General features: G+C 45.7%; 1 protein-coding gene and 1 long non-coding RNA gene across 2 annotated transcripts in view; one reads left to right on the top strand and one right to left on the bottom strand.

Moving 5' to 3' along the window:
- Positions 1-11,910, bottom strand: part of LOC141993153 (uncharacterized) — a 64,289-nt gene extending 52,379 nt beyond the window's left edge. The window contains exons 1-2 of the long non-coding RNA XR_012640791.1: positions 11,726-11,910; positions 10,355-10,422 (exon numbers count right to left, since the gene is read on the bottom strand). This is a non-coding gene — a long non-coding RNA (uncharacterized LOC141993153). The remainder of the gene's footprint in view (positions 1-10,354; positions 10,423-11,725) is intronic.
- A 1,364-nt stretch (positions 11,911-13,274) lies between these two features.
- Positions 13,275-23,621, top strand: part of TMEM164 (transmembrane protein 164) — an 86,263-nt gene continuing 75,916 nt past the window's right edge. The window contains exon 1 of the mRNA XM_074962484.1: positions 13,275-13,830. Within this exon, the coding sequence (XP_074818585.1) occupies positions 13,363-13,830 (468 nt within the window). The 5' untranslated portion in view covers positions 13,275-13,362. The remainder of the gene's footprint in view (positions 13,831-23,621) is intronic.

Here is a 23,621-nt window from a genome sequence, read left to right as displayed (position 1 = left end):
ATTTGCCTGACGCAATTAATACTTAAGTGTAAGTAGTCCCAGTTTCTCAGCTAAGTGTTTACAGTGGAGACTGTCCCAGTTCCAGGATTAACTGGACCTCTTTGGCCTTCCTAAGGGCACCCCTTTAGGCCTCAGGCTGTCATCTCTCTATGTGCATGAACTTGCACTCCTCTCCCTCCAGACCAGAGTTCTAGGCTTGTAGTACCCCTTATCACTCACTGTGCTTATCCTAGTGTAACACCAACAGACCCCAGGACCTCTGGAGCTTAGTGCATGAGCTAAAAGCCAACTGGCTGTTAGCTAAAGCTGTAGTGCACACTTTTTTTTTTTTAAATCTCTAAGTGGTCTCAGTGCCACTAGATGGGATAGAACACCACACCTAGAAGGTGTGTGGGTTACACTAGCAAGTCTGACCTTAATCTCGTGCAGGGGCGGGCAAACTCTCTTTTTAGCCTGAGGGCCACATCGGGGTTTCAAAACTGTATGGAGGGCTGGGTAGGGAAGGCTGTGCTTCCCCAAACAGCCTGGCTCCTGACCCCTCCACGCCCGTTATCCAACCTCCCCGCCCCCTTACCATGCCGCTCAGAGCAGCATGTCTGGCAGCCGTGCCACCCAGCTGGAGCCCGCCACGCTGCCAAGAGCGCTGGCAGCATGGCAAGCTGAGGCTGCGGGGGAGGAGGACAGCAGGGGCGGGGCTGGGGGCTCAACGGCTGGGCAGGATGGTCCCGTGGGATGGATGTGGCCCGCAGGCCGAAGTTTGCCCACCTCTGATCTAGTGCCTGTAGTTCTAGGGGCTAGGATAGTTTTTACCAGTGACTGACCAACCTTCACAAAGTCCTGTAAATCTATTTGGGACAGAGGCAATACAGAAGTAAACTTATTAAAAAGTCTTCACTTATGCTAAGCTTACCACATGTTGCCCATCTTCCACATGCAGACCCTGGTAGGTTCCCAAATTCCTTCAAAACCTTCCAGCAGAGTGTTGTGCTCTTGATTAAAGTTGCATATCCTTACTTGGATCAAGTGAGGACTGCCAGATCAGGCTGATACAGGTTTGGGTCCTTTGTTTCAGTAGGGCTCCTCAAACAGGTAAAACTAATCAAGGCCTGTAACCCTAGGGGCTGAAGCTTCAAAGGGTGGATGTTTGTATAACTGGCATTGGGACTTCGCATTAATCACTTCCCAGTGATTCCAGCTTCCACAGGAAACTCAACCAGGACCACAAAGACACACAACACTCATTGATGGAAATGTCTGACTATTCCATGTGCTCATATCATCTGGCACACTTCAATATAATAGTCTTTAAAGTTTTCCTTGCTTCCAAGGTCTCATATCTGTCATATTAATGCCAATATGAACACTAACAATATTGACTATTTCATTGCTGATCACAGCATGCAAGAATGAAGAGGGATGTTAAGATCTTTACAATCTGCTGAGAGTAGCATGTCATTTTGGTACCACAAGTGGATGGTACTTGTATGGGCAAAGCTAGGGAATGAACCACCACTAATTTTTTTCTCTAATATGACCCTGGCCCTGTTAAGAAGATGGCTACCTCGGGACTGGAAGGCTGAAGAAACTTAGCCTTAGATACGCACTTTAAGCCCAATATTTTGTTTGTCAAGAAAAAAAATTGTAAAATAACATTGAGGAATGTTCTTAGTTAGTTTGTTTTTTAAATGAAAACAGTTTTGAAGCTTAAATTTAAGCTTATTTCCCAACCTTGTTGAAGTAACCTGACAGTTTCACTTTTGGGTTCTCGTGCACTGACTAGTCTATTTGCCTGACCCACAATAAGTAAAATGCAAAGAGTAAACAATCAGTATAAATCTTGGGTGCACAGTCTGGAGGCTGTCTGCAACCCATATGGTATTGTTCACAGCCCCATTGCATTTGCCAACACTCATGCCTTTGACTAGAGACTCAGGCATTTGTGATGGCAGGAGGCAGAGCAAAGAATTTACCAAGACTGGTTACATATCTTTGGAAGAACTTCAACTGGGGTACTACCTGGTCACCCACAATAAAGCAACAGCGAGAGAGTGCCGGGCTTGGCAAGTTGCAGTGAAGACAGTTCTCGAGCCTGACCTTTGATCAAATCAATTTAGAGCAAGGCCTCAATTTTCCTAATTTTGAAATGTACAGTTTCTGATGGCATTCCTATGTCCCCTAAATGCCAACCAAAAATCTAGGCATGGAGTGAAAGGGGTAGGGTGGAAAGGCTCAGGGCTTTCGGTTTCCTATTCTACTCAGATACAAATCCCAGGATTTTCCAGACAATACAAGTGCTACTACTTTTAGGAAGGACTACCAGGTTTCTACAGCCACACACAAGCTGAATACACTCATGCTCTGTAAGGGCAGCATTGCAGGCAAAATCTCAGCATTGTAGCTGTTTACAGGCACACTTCAGACTGACACTGTTTCTATTCTGAAGGGTGGTACTTAGCATAATGAGCTAAAGGGATGCCTCAGCCTAGTTTCCATTTGTGCAAGTTTGTACATGTGGTCACTTGTATGTACAAGTGACGTTTTACATGTGCTACATTGGCTTGTGTGTTTAACAGAGGTTCTCACGTGTAAATACTATAATTTAATAGTATATGTAATTTTTGTGCTTTTAGGACTTAACACAAAGGCCCCTGAAGTCAGTGGGAGTCTATCTAGATCAGTGGTTCCCAAACTTTAACAGCCTGTGAACCCCTTTCACTAAAATGTCAAGTCTCGCAAACCCCCTCCTAAAAATGAATATTTCCAGGTAAACTCTCCTTTACCTGAGTATAAATTTTAAAGCAGTGATATTGGAAACATAAAATTTGTTTTTTATGACATGCTTATTACACATTAATTGTATATCATTACAGTATTTTTATTACATTATGAAAATGGCAACACTCTTCCAAGATCTCACTTTCGTAGCTTGTATCACTTTGAATAAGCCTCTTTATAAGACAACAAGGAGTATCAGATGTGCAACAGCATGAAAGTATTTAAGAAGCCAACTCAGAGTTCCTCCTACACAAGCATTCAGGTCTTGAGCAGTCCAGGCAAACAACGCATGTTACAACAAAGCTTAAACTTGTTCTTCATCATTTTAAAAATAATACTAGCTGCTGATTTTAATTTTAAAAATGGCAAAAACTATCCACCTCCCTTTCCATTTCTTATAAGGAGTGTTGAAGTTTAAATCTCCTCACTGTGATAGATATGCTTGCTTTGATCTGCTTAGCTCTTGGAAGTCCAGGGGCTCCGGGCTGCTGGCCCTGTGCTGCCCCAGGGTCCCTAGGGACAGCTCTGTCTGCCATTACGGAATTTTTTTCCTAAGAATCCCCTGTAACACTTCATGAACCCCAGTTTGGGAACCACTGATCTAGATCATGCCTTTAGTTTTTAACACACTTTCTCCCTATTCCTGCTGGTCCCCTCAGTCCAGCTCTTCCCCTAGCTAGCCACCAACTTCCCTCCTCCTACCACTGTCCACGTCAGTGAGAGACCCACTCCTCCCTGTTAGTTGAGGCATACAAGAAACATGGTACCAGTTGTAGTATTGAAGGCTGTTCCTTTAAGGGCTGAGCTTTTCAGACAGAGTCTGGGCAGGACACGGGGAAACTTTGTTATGCACAGCTTGTTGGAACCAGATACTGAATAAAGCAAATCTCCTGCAAGCTCTTTAAGACCTGAGTGATCACTAAACGCTACACCACCTAGCCACTTGTGCATGGTCAACCTTCAAGGCATGCATCCTTCAAGAGATGTTGAATGGAGGTGGGAGAAGAATGGAGAGGAGGAGACAGGGAGATGAGGAAAATGAGGTAGGAACACTATGGAGAAGGATGGTTTGTGATTAAGGCACTGGACTGAGTTCAGCTACTGGCTCTGCTATAGACTTTGTGACCTTGGGCAAGTCAATAAATCTATCTGTACCTCCACTCACATCTGTAAAATGGGGATTACCATACTTCCTTCTTCCCTCTTTCTCCCCCCCCCCCTTTGGGGGATGGGTCAGCTTCAATATGCTGGGGTAGGCTCATCTCCAGCGATTTTTAAATTGACAATGTCCCTGTGACTAAATGGCTTAGAAAGCTTTACATTCAGAATCCATAGTAGAATAGACATTTATTTTTAAAAAAAGCTATTTTTTGCATATCGTGTGAGACATTAAAATTATCATGCATTTTGGCTTTCCCTCAGCTAAGGTATTCTACTAAACTGTTAATCACTAAACTTTATTTTATTGCTTTGTGTAATTCCACTGTCAGTAGTTACACCATGGATAAATTTGGCCCAATGGGTAAGTTTCATTCAGTTTCCCAAAAAACTGTACTTTTCTATAATTTACTGCTTAAAATATTGCTAAATTGTTTTGGAAAAAATTTATACAAGACACAGGCACAGTTTATCATGAATGAAAGTAAAATGGAGTATCCATTGGGTTTAGCTAGATGAGTGATCTTAAAGAATAAAGTAAAATTATGCCTCATCTAGGTCCTGACTGTGCAAAGCATTTAAGAATGTGATTAAGTCCCACTGAAGTTAAGCAGATGCATAAAGTTAATCATGTCCTTAAATACTTTGCTGAATAGGGATGGATTTAGGCATGTGCTGAAATGCTTTGCTGAACTGGGATGCTAAAGAAGAGGTCCCTCAGTTTCCTGGGTTTTGTGTTTGAAGATCCCTGTTGCTTGTTGTATCTATTGTGTGGCAATGTGTTCCAGACAGTGACAGGTTTACAATGGCTCCATGGAGCCAGGCCCATGCTCAGAAGGGGCCCCGGCCTGCTCTGCTTGGACTGCATCCCGAGATACCGCTGGCTTCCCCCCGCCCACCACTTGCTCCTCTTGGCCTGTCCATCAGCTGGCCGAGGGCTCCTCTCCGTTCCATGGCCCCATCCCCTGCTCCTCTCAGCCCCTGGCCGGACCCCAGTGCACCTCTGGCTCTGGGCAGTCTCTGCTTCCCACCACCTGTGGGGCCTCACCTGTCTCCCCAGAGCTGAGCTGCCTGGGACTGGTGCAGAAGCCTGGCCAGTCTCAGCCAAGGGTGTGTGTGTGGGGGGCAGTGTGGAGGGCTTTGCTGGGCCCCTCCAGGCAAGTGCATCTTGAGGGACCCCGGCTGGGGCAGGCTCTGGCCTGGCTGATTGCACCACTCCGGAGAGGATGGACCGATGACCGGCCCTGGCTGTACTGCTGACTCAGCCCAGCAGACACAGTCGCCTCCCAGCAGGGCCACTGACTGTGGCCAGGAGGCAGGGCTTGGGGGAGTGGGTCTGTGGGAAATCTAGGGGTGGTGCTGGGCTGTGAAGGGGCAGGGAAGATCTGTGTGGGTTGGGGCACCAGGGAGTGGGGGTTCTGTGGGGGATGCTGGGCAGTTGTGGTAGGGATGTGGGCAGGGTTGTGTTGTGTAGGGCGCTGTGCATTTGTGGGTGAGTCTGGGCATAGGGAGTTGGGGTGTTTGGGGGGGGGGGGGAGCTGTGTGGTGTGACATAGGCCCACCCCAAAGGGGAAGGAGCTTGCTGGCAGCACAGGGCCGGGCAGGCCACTGTGCATCTGGCAACTGCCGATTTGTAAATAGTGCCCTCACATTGGGCGGAGTGGGACTTGCCATGCCATGCCCCATTGCCTCTGGCTGGCCCATCACTCCAGGGACTGACCTCCCCACGCCATGCTCCATGGCTCTCATGGGGGGGCCACAAATATGTTTGGTGCCGGATCCACAAAAGGTTAATTCGGATTTTGCCTCTGTTCCCATGGAGTCAATGGGAGACTTACAACTGACTTATTAGGAGCAGATAGGAACCTTCTTTATTCTTGAGAGGGAAGACATTTATATAAATTATCCTTTTAAATTCCTATATTTTTGCATTTCCTCACAGATTAAGTTTAGATCTCACTATGATTGGTGTCTGAGAAATACAATAAACTGAGCCATTGACAGGCAAGCAATCCCATGCCAAGTAATAGGAAGCACAAGCCTCAGCCATATGTGCAAACATCAGACACAGCAATTTATTTCCTTTTAGGTGATCAAGTCAATTATTGACATAAGAGATGTCTGTTTACAATGGCTTTCAGGAAAGCGATAAGATACCCAGTGAAAGGCAGAGAAGGAACAGCAAATAGGAAAGGCTTATCATTTTGCCAGTAAGAGGATTGTATGTGCATTAAAGAGTGTAAACTCCACAGGGCAGGAACCATGTGTTCTGATTTATTAGCAGAGCACCATGCACATCAGCAGTAGTATGGGCCTGATTCAAATTCCACTGAAGTCAGTGAGGGCTCGATAGAATGAGCCTACTCTTTAGGATCAATGTTCTTGTTTTAAAATGTTCTTGGACTTTCCAAGGTAGGTCATGTTTTATTAATCAATGGCCCTACTGCATTACACGAGTACTTAGGCCTGGGCTACACTGGGGATGGGGTTTTGAACTAAGATACGCAACTTCAGCTACGCTATTTGCGTAGCTGAAGTCGAAATATCTTAGTTCAAGTTCCCCGCCTGTCCTCACGGCAGCGAGTTGACCGCGGTGGCTCCCCCGTTGACTCCGCTTACTCCTCCTGCTGAGGTGGAGTACAGGTGTCGATTCGGGGATCGGTTTATCGCATCTAGATGAGATGCGATAAATCGATCCCCGATAGATTGATCACTACCTGCCGATCCTGGTAGTAAGCTGGGAGCTCTCACTACTAACTACAGGATTCATCTGAAGTCTGACTGGTCACTGTATTCAAGTAGAAGTAGTTTGCAGATGTGAGGATACAGTGGCAAACTCTTCTTGGAGCAGTACACTCCATCTTGAAAAATAAGTTTTTGCTGAAATCTTCTTTGGTTTTAGTAAGAAGTCTGTAATCCATTTCATCTTGATAATGTTTAAGATGAGCCCTTAATAAATCCTGAGATTTATTCATATAATTAACTTCATCTGTTACAAAGATCCTCTTTGTTTATACTAATAAAAGTGAGGGCTTTGTCTGCTGCTACTGATTCCACTTTTCAATTTAAAAAGGGGGCTGTTATGGTAATCTTTGATACGTCCGCTAGCAGCCTTGCTTTTCTATTCTAATAGGCTTCTAATTAATTCAACACTAAGATTAAGATCTAAGATTCTATAAGGACTTTCCCTGAGACTTATGCCCAGCTATGATACTGACCTTACCTAAAAGGACAGGCTACTCAGTCTGGAAATGCAACACTTAGGTGGATCAGTTTCAAACGTGTGTGTGTGTGTGTGTGTGTGTTTCCTCTGGTTATGTACTGTAATTCTCACTGCTTTCACTTCTTCATTTTGTGCCTTTGGCTATAAATCTCTTTCTCTCTCTTTCTCTCTCTTTCTCTCTCTTTCTCTCTCTTTCTCTCTCTTTCTCTCTCTTTCTCTCTCTTTCTCTCTCTTTCTCTCTCTCTCCAAAGAAGGTTCCCTATAACACTGGATTTTATTTGTAAAAATAAACCAAAACTCTCTCACAAGAAGCTCAATGCTAGGCTTGCAGTTCTCTTCTCTATCCACTTTTCTCAAAGCAATAAGACCATAATTTATGAACAGTAGCACAGAGTATTCTGCCTTATCAGGACAGCCTATAGCTTGTTTCTTTCTTTTTTTTTTTCTGCCCTGAACAACTTGAAATATATCCATCCCCTTCCACTCCCTCAACCATGGACAATAAAACCATCACTGTTGCCACAAACAACACCCAGATCTGCTTTATATTAGAGACAGCAGTCCAATTCCCTGTTACTATGTTTCTTCCAATTTTCTCATCTTTTGTAGTGTCTATCTCAGGGACTTCTTTCCTAAACCCTTCTTTTGTGAAGAGAAACTGACCTACTAAGCTGCTTAATACACTATTTTAAACTCTCCTATGTAGCATTTATCTTACAATACATATAAATGTGGAGCTGGAGGGGACCCTAAGAGGTCACCAAGTCTATTACCCTGTGCTGGGGCGGGACCAAGGTGTTTGTCCAACCTGTTCTTAAAAGCCTCTAATTATGGGGATTCCACAACTTGCCTTGGAAGCCTATTCCAGAATGTAACTGCCCGTGTAATTAGAAAGCTTTTTTTCTAAAATCTAACCTAAATCTCCCTTGCTGCAGATTTAAGCCCATTATTTCTTATCCTACTGTCAGTGGACATGAAGAATAACTGATCACCATCCTCTTCATAACCATCCTTAACATATCTGAAGACTGGGAGAAGTAGGACAGTCTGCTTTTAAACAGAGGAGGATAACTAGTTTAAAAAAACCCCAAAAACTACTTGATAATAAAGAGTTAGAAAACCTCTCAAACAACCACTTTTTAAGCATTGTAAGAATAAATGAAAGCATTCCTTTGGCTTCACAAAGACAGAAATGTTAATCTTAACATTTCAAGGAACAGGAGACTGATTGGATACTAACCCCTATCCTTTTTGTGCTGCTAAATGATGCAGTGCACCCAGTATTTCCAAAAGCATTCCATAAGTGGTAATGTAAGGAAACCAAGAAAATAGCACTAAAACATTCTCTCTTCTCAAAGAATATTCATTGCAATAAAAACGTATTTGCCTTTTGTTAAAGATAGAATTTGTTTTAACTGAAAATCAACTGCGATGTTTAATGTATGAAATTTTAAAGGTTTCACACTGAAATTGTAGCAATAATTTCACACTGCACTGCCACTTCACAATTCAATAATTTTCATAACTCTACAAAGAAGGTCCTGATTTTTCCAGACTTTATATTATAACCAAGAATAAATACTGCCCTAGAAATTAAGTGTTTACATCTGAGACCTGTTATAATATTATAATCTGTAAAAATCTTAATGGCACAGAAGTTAGTTTCTATAACTTTGTAACCCTCTGGATGACAAAGCATCTTGGTTTTGAAGAAGAATTCTCTATCTGAGGACAGGTACAACACTCTACCACAATGATTAAATTTGTAAAAAGACAGATGGCTACTTGACATGTCCTTAAATATTTAAATTTAAACTAATGTTGCTTTTAGAATTATTGTTTTACAAAAAGAAAAGGAGTACTTGTGGCACCTTAGAGACTAACAAATTTATCCAAGCATCGGATCCGATGAAGTGAGCTGTAGCTCACGAAAGCTTATGCTCTAATAAATTTGTTAGTCTCTAAGGTGCCACAAGTACTCCTTTTCTCTTTGCGAATACAGACTAACACGGCTGCTACTCTGAAACCTGTTTTACAAAAGTCACTCTTTGAAATACCAGATTTTTATAAACAGCTAGTAACAGTACTTACCTAGCATTTAGAAAAATATGTATGCCAAGTCTCTAGATCAGTGGTGGGAACAGTGAACCACGGGCACCGGGAGCTGCAGGCAGCAGTGCAAATGTAAACAAATGGTCTGGCAGCCTGCCAGTGGATTACCCTGACAGGCTACGTGTGGCCTGCCTGTTACACACCACTGCTCTGCATCTTAACACAATTTTCCTGTTCTATAACACAAGTTAAAAATATTAAAGACCAGATACTAAGGGGATATACAGAAAACACCCACATCATTAATAAACTTTGCTCTTCCTCCCACGGCTTCCTTATGTAGAAGTCTGTCAATTACTAGATACAAAATATCACCTAAATTCCTCCTTTTTTGACCTTGCCTCAGCTCAAATCCATATTCATGCCTCAGTGCTCAATAATACTCAGCACCTTATAAGTTCAGGCCCTCTGGTATTGCCCTCTTTTATGGATTTACTTAAGTCCCATGCTAGCCAGACTACTCCCTATAATTATAGGATGCAGGCTTTTTCTGCCCGACTGATTTCTTATCCACCTCAAAATTCAATTCAAAATCTCTCCTGGTTTTCTAATTTACACATTTCTGTCTATATAACGATTCAGCATTTCTATACCACTTAACCAATTCATCACCCACACCCCCATAGAGATAGCATCTTTATTTACTGATGGGAAAGTTCAGATAGAGATGGCTGGGGCAGGAGTTTCTGCCTTCCAGTCCCATGCTGAGATCACTGGACAAGACTGATCCGGTAATGTTAATATCCACCTATTTCCCCACCTTCTCATTCCACAACTCCAACCCTAAGAGAGAGGTTTTTGGGAAATCTTGGTGGGAGGGAGAGGGCAAGGAAGGGAAAAAAGTGTATTCCATTCACTACTGTTACCTCATCCTATCTAGGGCTCTAGATCCTACAGCCACACACTGTGCTGGTGGCTTCCTGGCTCCATGTGTCCTTCCCACCACTACATCTACAACATGTATTCAAGAAGATGTGAGTGACAAAGGAAAACCAGTCTGGTGCTGCTATTTCACGTGATATGCGGTTTTATTTATAGAGCAACAGGAAAAAGTGTGTTAATAAACAAAAAAAACCAACTACATACCTTATTTTGTTTTTTAGGTCTGACGTGGCATCTGTATCTTGCAATTTGCACTGTTCCATAACCCCCACCTGCAAAGGCAAGGCCAACTGTATTTGAGGAATGATTTCTAACAAATAGAAATACAATACACATAGGTTGCTAGATAACATAAGAGAAGCCTTGTACAAAATTCTCGCATTTGTTCTCTCATTTTTTGTTCACAGTTGACTTAACCAATAAGCTTTTATAGTGGGGTTTTCAACCAATAGTTGCCAAGTGGTTGAGGCAAATAACTTCCTCCCTATTTTAAGGGGGTGGGGGGAGACTGAGGGTAAATAACTTGTCCAGGGTAGCACTGGAGTCTATGGCAGAGCTGACTGGAGGTCCTAGAATAACTACAATGAAAGTGGTCTTATTTACAAGTCCTTATCTATACTAGTTTGCCTTTGTAGTTTATTTTGAAAATTGAATGTACCTGATGCTGACAATTATGAAGATGGAGGGCCTTAACTGTTGCATTGGAATACAGAACTGGCATACACATGCTATAATAAGACAGACAGTTCAAGTTTTTTCACAGCACAATATGTCTTAAGTAGTGACATTATTATTTTTAAGTTGAGGTTGGCAGCAAGAATTGGTTCAGATCATCATACACAGTGGGTGGAATCTCTGAGAAAAGTTCTATCACATGAGACAGTTGTCTAGATATGTTCACTTAAAGTCCTACCAAGTTTGACAGCATCCCCTTAATCCCACAATTCTACTTTAGTACTAATCTTTCCTATGGCAGCAAAATTATACAAACACATTTTATAAGTACACTACACAGCTACAGGCCAGATAGAGTTAGCTCTTGCCAGTTCTTAAGATCAAATTTGCAAAACAAGGGTTCTATTTGTGTGCATATAACTTTGCATCCACAATGATTTGCAGTGCCAATGCACACACAAAATTCAGCATGTGTATACTGAGTATAAGTGGACACAGAGTCAATTCTGTTCGAGAACACAGTGATAGTACAGAAAAGTTTCCCTTCGTGGTTGTGAGCACTTTAAATATATGCAAATTGGGGGGGGGGGTTGAAGCCCCTTTTGAAAATTTGGCCTTTAATGGTGCAGCAGGTGAAGTAGTGGGCTGCTACATCTACTATGACCCTTTGCTTTGGAGGCACTTGCACTAGGAGCTGGTCCTTCTCATGGTAGTTGTGCTGTTTTTGATGAACTGATTCGACAAGAACTACAGTTATGAGCATGATGAAAACAACCCCATCCTCGTCAGCATTTAATACAGGAAACAGCTCTAGTAACCCCATTGCAGAAGTGCTGCGTGGTTTGTTTGGTTTTTTTGGGTGGTTGTTTGAAAACAACACAAGGGAATCCGTCCATCTACCTTTTTTCACTCTGTTTCCTGCTCCAGTGTCTGGGATTTAAAACAAAACACATGGGCATTTTAAAGATGTCTGAGCTGGGGCATAAAGGAGGTAGTGGCAGAAGCAAGAGGGAGCAGGTTGGGCCAGTGGCCTTGGAACAGTTTTTATAGTGGGGGTGCTGAAAATCATTGAACCAAACGGTAAATCCTGTATATGAGAAAATCACTTTAACCACTTTAAGTTCCATCACCCATGGGTTGTGATGAGTGAAGAGGCAAGAAGTGGGAAGCAGGAGGAGGAGACTGAGGGCACAAGGAGGTGAGTGGAGGAGGGCTGAAGGAGGGTGTAGGGGTGGGTGAGGGGAGGAAGAAAGGGGCAAAGGAGGGCGCAAGGGGTGAGTGAAGGAAGGTGCAGAGGGTGAAAGGGGGAGGAGGATGCAGAGGTGAAGGAGGGTGCACAGCGTGAGTGGAGGAGGAAGGATGGCACAAGGAGGGGTGGAGGAGGAAGTAGGGTGCAGTGGGTGAGGGGAAAAGGGGTGGAGGAGGGCACAGGGGGTGAAGGAAGGTGCAGAGGGTGAAAGGGAGAGGAGGAAGCAGAGATGAAGGCAGGCACCGCAGGAGGGGTGGGGGGAAGGCAGCAGGGATGAAGGACGGCGCCGGGGAGAAGGGAGCAGGAGGAAGGAGAGGGGTGGGGGGAGAAGGCAGCAGGGGTGAACAAGGTTGCAGGGGGTGAGGGGAGGAGGAAGGAGGGCGCAGGGGACAAGGTAGTGAGGGGAGGAGGAAGGTGCAGAGGGTGAAAGGGGGAGGTAAAGGCGGGCAAGGGGGGTGAGTGGACGAGGAAGAGGGCGGCAGGGGGGGGTGGAGAAGGGGGAGGAGGCAGCAGGGGTGAACGGGGTTGCAGGGGGCGAGGGGAGGAGGGAGGAGAAAGGAGGGCGCAGGGACAAGGTAGTGAGGGGAGGAGGAAGGTGCAGAGGGTGAAAGGGGGAGGTAAAGGCGGGCAAGGGGGGTGAGTGGACGAGGAAGGAGGGCGCAGGAGGAGAAGGGGGAAGAGGCAGCAGGGGTGAACGAGGGCGCAGGAAGCAGCAGGGCTGAGTGGACGAGGAAGGAGGGCGGCAGGGCGGGTGGAGAAGGCCACAGCAAGAGGGCGGAGGAAGCGGGGAGCAGGCGGAGCGGGTGGCCCGGCGCAGCCAATCGGGGCCGGTTCATCCCTGTCTCGGTGTGAGTCAGGCGCGGCGCTGGGGTGATGTTGCTGCGCCGGGCAGGGACTGGGAGAGCCGCCCGCGCCACAACCGGGACGCGGCAGGGGCGGGCGCCCCCTGCTGCCTGGGCAGCTGCTGCCGCCGCCTGCAGCCGCCGCTGGCCCCGTAGCCGGGGGCGCTGGGCCTGCCCGCCCCCGGCGCGCTGAGGGATCCGACCCCTCGGCGCGCTGGGCCTGCCCGCTCCCGGCGCGCTGAGGGATCCGACCCCTCGGCGCGTGGGGCAGGGGGCGCGCGGGGCGGACACCAACGGGAGGAAGGGGGCGGGGCCCGGGGGCGGGGCTGCCGGTTCCCCTCCCGCGCTGAGTGGTTCCCTCTCTCCGCAGCCGCGCCGCCGGGGGAGCAGGGCTCGGGGCTGCCCGGCTGGGTGTGGCTAGCTCCTGCCGGGGGTCCCCGCTTTTCATGCTCCGCCAGCCAGCCCGCATCCTGGCTGGGGTCCCGCCCTGGTCCGACTTGCTCCGGCACAGCGAGGGCGAGCAGGAGAGGCAGCACCGCGCCATGGCCCGCTACAGCCTCAGCAACCTCCTGGACTGGCTCTACGGCGGGGTGGACCCCAGCTTCGCGGGCAACGGGGGGCCCGAGTGCGCCGCCTTCCTCACCCCGCAGCAGCGCCTGCTGGAGAGCCTGGTCTTCCTCACCGTGGGCGTCCTGGAGATCCTGGTGTCCCTGCGGAAGATCAGGCGGCAGCTGCCCTCCAGGGAGGAGGGAAACCATCCGGCCCAGCAACCCCAGGCCAAGCAGGAGAGCCTGGGCAAGAACCTGCTGCTGGTGGCCCTCTGTCTCACCTTTGGCCTGGAGGTGGGGTTCAAGTTCGCCACCAGGACGGTCATCTATCTGCTGAACCCCTGCCACGTGGTCACGATGTTGCAGGTAAGAGTTATGTGTCACCTCTGTCCGCGCTGGGAAGTTGGAATCAACCCCCTTCTCTCAGCTCACTCACCTGATGCGTGGAGAGACGCTAGCAAGAGGTGCCTTGCCAAAAGCCACCTGTTAGGATGGGGTGTGGGGGTGTCATGTGGGAGGCTGATATGATGCTGCTGCAGCCAAATCCCATGTTTAAAAATCTCACTGTGTCATTAGAAACATCTTGAATATATTAGGTATTAATTGAAAGTTTTTGAAATAATCTAAACGACTTTTTGCCCTTGTATTGTCTTTGGCCCTGATGGAGCAAAGATTTAACCTGCCTGCTTAACAGTATACACTCGGGACAGTTGTGTCGACTTCAGTGGGGTTCTTTATTCCCATACTTAACTTTACATATTGCAAGTTATTGTAGGAGCAGAGCCCTTGTTTGCATCTTGTATTTGTTCATGCTGTGAAAATGAAAAGAAAGTAGTCAATTTCATTTCCTGGCTCTGATACACCAGTCCAGGGCTGTAGTGTTAGGGTTGCAAACACAGCAGGGGAGTGTGTGTGTGTACTATTTTCACTGGATTTTTTTTCAGTATTATGCAGATATTTCCCTTGGTTTTAGGCTTTATATATGTATGTTCATCAATTTTTTTCACCACCCAATACAAGATAAAATGATACAAATATCAGGAATTTGAGATCTCTAATGTTTAGTAAGCTGTTATATCCGGGGAGGGCAAACTACAGCCCCCAGGCTGGATCTGGCTTGTCGCGGATTTCAGTGTGGCCAGCGGGATTGCCAGCCCTGTGGTGCAGCGGGGCTTAGGCAGACTCCCTGCCTGACCCGGCGCCGCGCTGTTCTCAGAAGCCGTCACCATCATATCCCTGCATCCCCTGGATAGGGGTGGGGATGGGGGGGTGCAGAGGGCTCTATGCGCTGCCCTCACCTGCAGACAACTGCCCTCTGCAGCTCCCATTGGCCAGGAACGGCCAACTGCAGCCAATGGGAGCTTTGGGGGTGTACTCGCAGGTGAGGGCAGCGTGCGGCGGAGCCACCTGCCCTGCCCCACCCTACCCCTAGGAGCCACTGCCGGACATGCTGGCCACTTCTGAGAGTGGCGCGGGGCCAGGGCAGACAGGGACCCTGCCTTAGCCCCGCTGTGTGTTGCTGTTATCCCGGAGCTGCTCGAGGTAAGTGCCGCTTGGACGGAGCCCGCACCCCGAATCCCTCCTGTACCCCACACCCCTGCCTTGTGCCCCCTCCTGCACCCCAACCCTTTGCCCTGAGCCCCTTCCTGCACATCACACCCCCTCCTGCACACCAACCCACAGCCCTACATTCATGGCCCTGTATACAATTGCCCCACCCAGATGTGCAGGTTAACAAATCAAGGCTCTGACAGATCAAGCAAATTCCAGATAACACTAAGGGGACTCAAGCATCTGTTCTTATTACAGTAATTGCTAGGGCAGAGAGTCAGTCTTTTAAGGAGTGGGACTGAACTGTTTCCAGCGTTGTCGACTAATACCAATACTTTGAACTGCACCCGAAAACTAATTGATAGCCGGTGAAGATCCCATAACACTGATATAGCATGTGAGCTGTGTGTCACACCATTTAATAACTTTTGCACTAGCTTCCCATAAAATGGTAATGATTCTTGGTGGAAGAGAGTAACATAGTGGCATAATCCATCAGTCAACAGTGTTAATGTAATGAAAAGTGGAAATTCTGCAAGGGCTTCATAAATATTTAAGCAATGAAATAATATAGCCATACTCCTCCGTGCATTGAGTATGTTGCAAAGTAAAATCTTTTACTGGAGGAAAGCTTTCTCCTAGAAGCTGTGGAGAGACTATCTAATATCATTATGTCTTGAAGTATCTATTTCATGCCCTTGGAGGGAATGGCATTTTGCAATAATACGGTATTTCTATATGTATTTAGAAAAGCTTGGCACCTAACAGCTCCTTAATTTATGTGTAACGTTTAGCCAATGCCTTTTTTATTAATGGTCTTTTTTTTCCATTATGAAAACAAAACATCCAGCAGCTTTTTTACTCAGTCAGGTGCAAGTTCTTTTTAAAGCAATTTTTTCCAAACCTTTGTTTCTGACCAATTATCAGGCCTTTTGTAAGTGATGAATAAGATTATGCTGGGTCACCCACAGTTGGAGTTTAAATGGGACTCCTGTAATTTCAGCCTTTCACATTTGAAGGGCACAGGATTCCCATCTCAATATATGAAAACTCACAGAAGGAAAAAATCAGGTATAATTAATATTTATATGGTGCCCAAAGTGCTTGAGGCACTTCACAGAATGTAGGAATGATTCAGGTCTCTGCCCTTTAATTTGTGTGTGCTTTTGAAGTAGACTGTATTTAGAGGGTGCCTTTATTAAGATCAAAGCCTTTCTTGGTCCATGTTTTTGTAATAATCTTTTATGCTCTTAGAGAGATCTAATAGATCCTTATAGAGAACAGTAAGTATTACTGCATCCCTGAGATATTTTTAGTCCAGACCTCCCAGATGGCTGACAGAATGAAAACAATGAGCTCGGAACAAAAATTGGCTGGTGTATTTTATTTTCAACTGGTCATTTTCCTCTTTGTCTCCCAGCTTGCTTAACCTTTCCTTCCCATATATTCCTTTCTAGTCTCTCTTGGTCTCTTCTTTCTTGTTCTTGTTCCCAAGTTTCTGGCTCTGTAATTGGTACGATCACTTTTCCAGGTGATGATCAGGAAATGAAGATTTTTCTATTGTCTAATTCTACAGTGAAAGTAAAAGGAAGTCTTCCTGGTTCCTCATAACTCCTGTTTACTGGAGTCTTCTCCTCACTTGCTAGTTCAAGTCTTTTGGGGGTTACCTCGACCACAGCTTCAACCCCTCCAAGATGGCTGTCTTGCACTACAACACATCTTGCATTATATCCACTGCTAATGAACTGGTTAATGCAGAGATTATTTCTACGTAATCTCAATTGGTTCCCAGTACCGTCCCTAAAAACATATGAAGTGAGCTGTAGCTCACGAAAGCTCATGCTCAAATAAATTTGTTAGTTGCTAAGGTGCCACAAGTACTCCTGTTCTTTTTGCGAATATGGACTAACACGGCTGCTACTCTGAGTACCTTCCCTGCTATTTGCCCCCCCACCCCCGACTCCACCCTGGGGTTAAGAAGGAACTCTCTTTTGTTGCCCTCCTACAGGTAAACCAGACTGCTTTTTTATGAGTTCCAGTTAACTGAAACTCTAGGTTAGCCAAGAGGTTATTATGTTCCTGGGGGGGGCTACAGTAGCTGAAGTCCCATAAGAGCTTACCTTCAACTTCAGTCCTGTTGATCTCTTAACTGTCACAGTGCTGAAGCTGACCCGCAGAACTCCTCTGCAGATGCCCGTCTTTGAGATTGACACTCTATGGAGTACTAACCCTTTCTTGATTTTTCCTAAGGTTTCTGATGATCTTCTGCAGAGCTTCATAAAACTAGAGTTAAATTAATCTTGATAGCAATCATGGGCAAGAGGTCAATATTTTTTGGATGATTAGAGGATTACATACATTCAGAGGTCAATGAAGGATCTGAGAGAAACAAGGTAGGTGTGGTAATATCTTTTAGCTTCTGTTGGAGAGAGAGAGTCTAACAGAAGTTGGTCCAATGAAAGATATTGCCTCACCCACTTTGTGTCGCTAATATCCTGGACTGACATGGCTACAATAACATTGCATACAACAACTGAAGGACCCGGGCTTTTCTGTTATAATAACTCTAGATTCATTCTCTTGCCTTCTCCATTCTAAACATCGTTAACTGTCTCTCATGTGATGATGATTTTTTGGAGGGGAGGGTAATGAATACTTATTCTGAAATTATATTTAAATGGTCTGGTCTCTGCCGTTCAGAACTCTGGATTAGTGCTGTAGTAGTCTTACAGCCAGTACTCTCTTTCCACCTGTCTCTGACAAAGGCTACTCCAGTTGGTTTTACTTCCACATTTTCCCCATTAAAATCATTGCTTCATATTCTTGACTCAGTGGTAACAGCATCCTAGGTGATAGTTAGTGCATCTTAAGCAGCAAGTTTCAGAGTGACAGCTGTGTTAGTCTGTATTCGCAAAAAGAAAAGGAGTACTTGTGGCACCTTAGAGACTAACCAATTTATTTGAGCATAAGCTTTCGTGAGAGGAAAAAAACCTTTTGTAGTGATAATCAAGGTCGGCCATTTCCAGCAGTTGACGAGAACGTGTGAGGAACAGTGTGTGGGGGGGAAATAAACATGGGGAAATAGTTTTATTTTGTGTAATGACACTGGGAGTGGATTATCAGTACAAAAGGTTTTTTTCCTCTCCTGCTAGTAATAGCTCACCTTACCTGATCACTCTCGTTACAGCGTGCATGGTAACACCCATTGTTTCATGTTCTCTGTGTATATAAAATCTCCCCACTGTATTTTCTACTGCATGCATCCAATGAAGTGAGCTGTAGCTCACGAAAGCTTATGCTCAAATAAATTTGTTGGTCTCTAAGGTGCCACAAGTACTCCTTTTCTTTTCATAATGAGAGATTATTTCAGGAGCTCTCAGTGAGGCTCATTTCATTTCTCTATGATGATTGCCTTTTTTTTGTGAGGATGGTTTTCTTTTAAAGCTATGCCAGTCATGTTTCAGCTTCTATTCCAGCGTTGCTGTTTCGCCTTTTAAAATGGTTAGGGGAGAGAGTGACACTCTGCCTTGCAGATCTTTTTTTTTTTCCATTTCCATCACAAAGAGACAATTATTAGAACTGTGACAGAATTTATGCCCAGGGTAACCACTAACTTTCCATATCAATCAGGAAATTATACTGCTGGATTTCAGTCCTGATTCTGCCTCAAGAAAGTGAGAGAGAAACTGGTGCTATCTAGATTTCAGAAGATTACTTCCATTTAAATACTGGATGTTGAGACTAGCATCAGACTACATAGCCTTTAATTGCCTGTCAGATAAGGCCATGCTGGACGCATCTGAGCTGTGGCACAAGCAGGTGTTGCTCCCTGTTGTGTAGTTAGCCGTAGGATGTCAGGATGTCCCTGCCCACCACAGGCAGAGTGGGATAAAGGACACAGAGAGAGACTTTTCTGCCACCCAGATCAATTCCCCAAGTAATGTAAATCCCAAGGTCAAATCCTGACTCCAATGAAGTCGCTGGGAATTTTGCCATTTGCTTCAATGGGCCAGGATTTTACCTCAGGAATTTATTTAGTATGAGTAGTTAACATCTAAAGGTATCCAAGCAGGTGGATCCCTTCCCTACCTGTATCCCCCACAGGTTTTACGTTCCAGGCTCATTTTCAGTCCAGTAGAGACCACTTCCCCCTCTTGAGGGAGAAAAGCCAAACTGCTTCCCTTTATGATATGCTTTGCCAAATTAAGAGAGACAGCCAAAGCTTCCCTTTCCCACTGTGTTAGCCAAATGGCTTAGTCAGGTTTGCATAGCTTACTTCTGTCAGTGTACTGTAGCCAGTGTCTGCATTGTATCATGCATGAAGTTCATGCTTCAAGTAGGAGGAGGAAACTTTCCAGAGCCTGCTTTCTTGCCTTTTTTCTCTCCCTGGAGCCTAATCGCACCACTCATCTGTCAGAACTTTAGTGTTGCAGACCTAACAAAACCAAAATGGGGAGGACAAGTTTAGCTTGTTAAGCATTGACTTGATTTCCCACCCTCAAATGCTTCCTTAATCCCCAGGTGTAGCTTGCCATGTTCCACTCCCATTGCTGATAACAGGCATTTGTCCTGTGTACAGCAAAGCTGAACTTGGTCTAGTGTGTCTGACTTGCTTGTTGCTAAGTAGATTAGGTCATGTTTGTCTGGAGATCTCCCACTTCCCTTTCTTTTAGATTGAGGGTAAAATTTTCAAAATGTAGGCTCCTAAGTCATCTAGGTGCTATTTTCAAAAGTTACTTAGGTTCCTATACCCTCGTGACTTTCAGTAGACAAAAGTCAGATGGACTTAAGTGCTTTTGAAATTTTACCCCTAGCTATTAAACTAGGGTTGCTGATTCAAGCTCTTATCTGGTTACTGTATAACAATAAACCCATATCAGTCTTCCTGGGAGCTTCTGTGTGCCTGCTACCTTCTTACTCCCTTCTTACTCCCTCACCAAAGGCTCTTAAACAAAGTAAGCTGTCATGGGATAAGAGGGAAGGTCCTCTCATTGACTGGTAACTGGTTAAAAGATAGGAAACAAAGGGTAGGAATAAACGGTCAGTTTTCAGAATAGAGAGAGGTAAATAGTGATGTCTGCCAGGAGACTGTACTGGGACCAGTCCTATTCAACATACTCATAAATGCTCTGGAAAAAGGGGTAAACAGTGAGGTGGCAAAATTTGGAGATGATACTAAACTACTCAAGATAGTTAAGTCCCAAGCAGACTGCAAAGAGCTATGAAAGGATGTCACGAAACTGGGTGACTGGGCATCAAAATGGCAGATGAAATTCAATGTTGATAAATGCAAAGTAATGCACATTGGAAAACCTAATCCCAACTATACATAATTTAGACCCCATCATTTTTTATCTGTTAGCACTCAAGAAAGAGATCTTGGAGTCAGTGTGGATAGTTCTCTGAAAACATCCACTCGGTGTGCAGTGGCAGGCAAAAAAGCAAACGGAATGTTGGGAATCATTAAGAAAGGGATAGAAAATAAGATCGAAAATATCATATTGCCTCTATATAAATCCATGGTAGCCCATATCTTGAATACTGTGTGGAGATGTGGTCTCCCCATCTCAAAAAAGATATATTGGAATTGGGAAAAGGTTCAGAAAAGGGCAACAAAAATTATTAGGGGTATGGAATGGCTTCTGAAAGAGGGGAGATGAATAATTAATAATAATTTAATGGGGCGTGGGAGGGGGTTCAAGGTGCAGGCTCCGGGAGGAAGTTAGGGTGCGGGAGGGGACACTGGGCTGGGGCAGGGGGTTGGGGCATGGAAGGGAGGAGAGGTAGATACGCTGGAGGGTAGGGATAGGATACAGAGGGCCCTAGACAAATTAGAGGATTGGGCCAAAAGAAATCTGATAAGGTTCAACAAGGACAAGTGCAGAGTCCTGCACTTAGGATGGAAGAATCCCATGCACCACTACAGACTAGGGACCGAATGGCTAGGCAGCAGTTCTGCAGAAAGGGACCTAGGGGTTACAGTGGACGAGAAGCTGGATTTGAGTCAACAGTGTGCCCTTGTTGCCAAGAAGGCCAATGGCATTTTGGGATGTATACGTTGGAGCATTGCCAGCAGATCGAGGAACGTGATCATTCCCCTCTATTCGACATTGGTGAGGCCTCATCTGGAGTACTGTGTCCAGTTTTGGGCCCCACACTACAAGAAGGATGTGGAAAAATTGGAAAACGTCCAGCGGAGGGCAACAAAAATGATTAGGGGAGTGGAAGACATGACTTATGAGGAGAGGCTGAGGGAACTGGGATTGTTTAGTCTGCGGAAGAGAAGAATGAGGGGGAATTTTGATAGCTGCTTTCAACTACCTGAAAGGGGGGTTCCAAAGAGGATGGCTCTAGACTGTTCTCAGTGGTAGCAGATGACAGAATGAGGAGTAATGGTCTCAAGTTGCAGTGGGGGAGGTTTAGGTTGAATATTAGGAAGAACTTTTTCACTAGGAGGGTGGTGAAACACTGGAATGCGTTACCTAGGGAGGTGGTGGAATCTTCTTCCTTAGAAGTTTTTAAGGTCAGGCTTGACAAAGCCCTGGCTGGGATGATTTAGTTGGGGATTAGCCCTGCTTTGAACAGGGGGTTGGACTAGATGATCTCCTGAGGTCCCTTCCAACCCTGATATTCTGTGATTCTAAGACTGGGACTTTTCAGCTTGCAAAAGAGATCATTACGGGGGATATGATAGAGGTCTATAAAATCATGACTGGTGTGGAGAAAGTAAATAAGGAAGTGTTCTTTACTCCTTCTCATAACACAAGAACTAGGGGTCACCAAATGAAATTAATAGGCGGCAGGTTTAAAACCAGCAAAAGGAAGTATTTTTTCACACAATGCACAGTCAACCTGTGGAACTCCTTGCCAGAGGATGTTGTGAAGGCCAAGACTATAACAGGATTCAAAAAAAAAACCAAAACAACCTAGATAAGTTCATGGAGGATAGGTCCATCAATGGCTGTTAGCCAGGATAGGCGGGGATGGTGTCCCTAGCCTTTGTTTGCCAGAAGCTGGGAAAGGGCAATGGGGGATGAATCACTTGATGATTACCTGTTATGTTCATTCCCTCTGGGGCACCTGGCATTGGCCACTGTCAGAAGACAGGATACTGGGCTAGATGAACCTTTGATCTGACCCATTATGTTCATTCTTATGTTCTAATGACTGTTTTGTCACTAGGTTCCCTTTGGCTTTTCCACATAGCGTATTCAACTGGCAGTGTTTGGTCTTTGGGAATGATCTATGTTGTGTTGGCAGGGAGTGGTAACAGAGGAACAGATTTATGTTGCTCACAAAGTAGGAAGCACCCTACTTCACTTATGGCTGCCCAAAGGAACTGCCAAAAGGAAGTTGCCCATTGGAATGGTTCCTGCTTTCTTTTAGGAAACAGAAAGCGGGAGAGACCTTGTTAGAGCCTGTGACTTCATTAAAGAAACTGGTGTGTATCTGTGACTATGAAATCACCTAGCCCAAGGGTTGGCAACCTTTCAAAGAAGAAAAGCCGTTTTTTTGTTTTTGTCGTTGACCAAAATATTTGAGAGCCGCATCACACGCAAAGCTACTTGTAGAGTTAGAATTTATCAACTAATAATAACTGAATATATTAAAGTTATTACTACTCACCAATACTTCTAATGCGACTAGCCTCTAGGCGCTTCAGCGAGAACTGTATCAGACCGCCCACAGCATGGGTATGTAGCCACAGTGTTAAACCCTTCTGGGTACATACTGCTGCATCTTCGCTGATATCTTTAGCCAGGGTAGCTAGATTAAAGCTAGCAGAGCTGCAGTCATGCTTCTTATTGCAATGTAGGCGCACCCCCTACATTTGTACAGCTCCTAGCACAATGGGGACCTGATCTCAGTTGGGGTGTACTGCTGTTACTGACATACAAATAAGTTTGGACCCATCTCTCCTGCAAATACTTGTATTCAGATTTGGGCTTGTTAAAATGCATTTGCTACAGGACCTGCAGTGACATGACAGTCCCTCAAGTGAGGCTCTGAATAAGGCCAGTATCGCAGGGGGTCACAGTAATGCGATGTCACTGTATAATATGTGTGCTCCCTGGTGGCTGAGTGGTCTCTGCCCTTCTGAATCACAGAGTGCCAGGAGTATTGCGTACCCGAGATGACACAATAACTACACCCATGCTGCAGTGGATTATGTATTTATGAGAACCTCACCCTGGCTTTGTATCAGACTCAGAATCCCCTGCATGAAAACCTCCCACCTCTTCTGTTGGGTGCTAGTCTTCCTTCATTACAAAGCAGGGGATTGGGGTGCAGGAGGCAGTGCAGGGTCTGAGAGGGAGTTTGGGTGCAGGAGGGGGTTCTGACCTAGGGTAGGGGATTGGGGTGTGAAGTGCAGGCTCTGGCCGGGAGGCACTTACTACAGGCAGCTCCCGGCTGGTGGCGCAGCAGGGCTCAGCAGGCTGGCTGCCTGCTCGCCCGCCTGCCCTGGCCCCACGCCTCTCCCAGAAGTGGCTGGCTGCTGGTACATCTCTGTGCGCCCTTGGGGGGGAAGGCAGCTCTGTGCGCTGCCCCCGCCCCCAGCACTGTCCTCACAGCTCCCATTGGCCGGGTCCTAGCCAATGAGAGCT

This window comes from Natator depressus, chromosome 9, assembly GCF_965152275.1.
Source record: "Natator depressus isolate rNatDep1 chromosome 9, rNatDep2.hap1, whole genome shotgun sequence".
Taxonomy (NCBI): domain Eukaryota; kingdom Metazoa; phylum Chordata; order Testudines; family Cheloniidae; genus Natator; species Natator depressus.
This window is presented reverse-complemented; position numbering and strand designations above follow the sequence as displayed.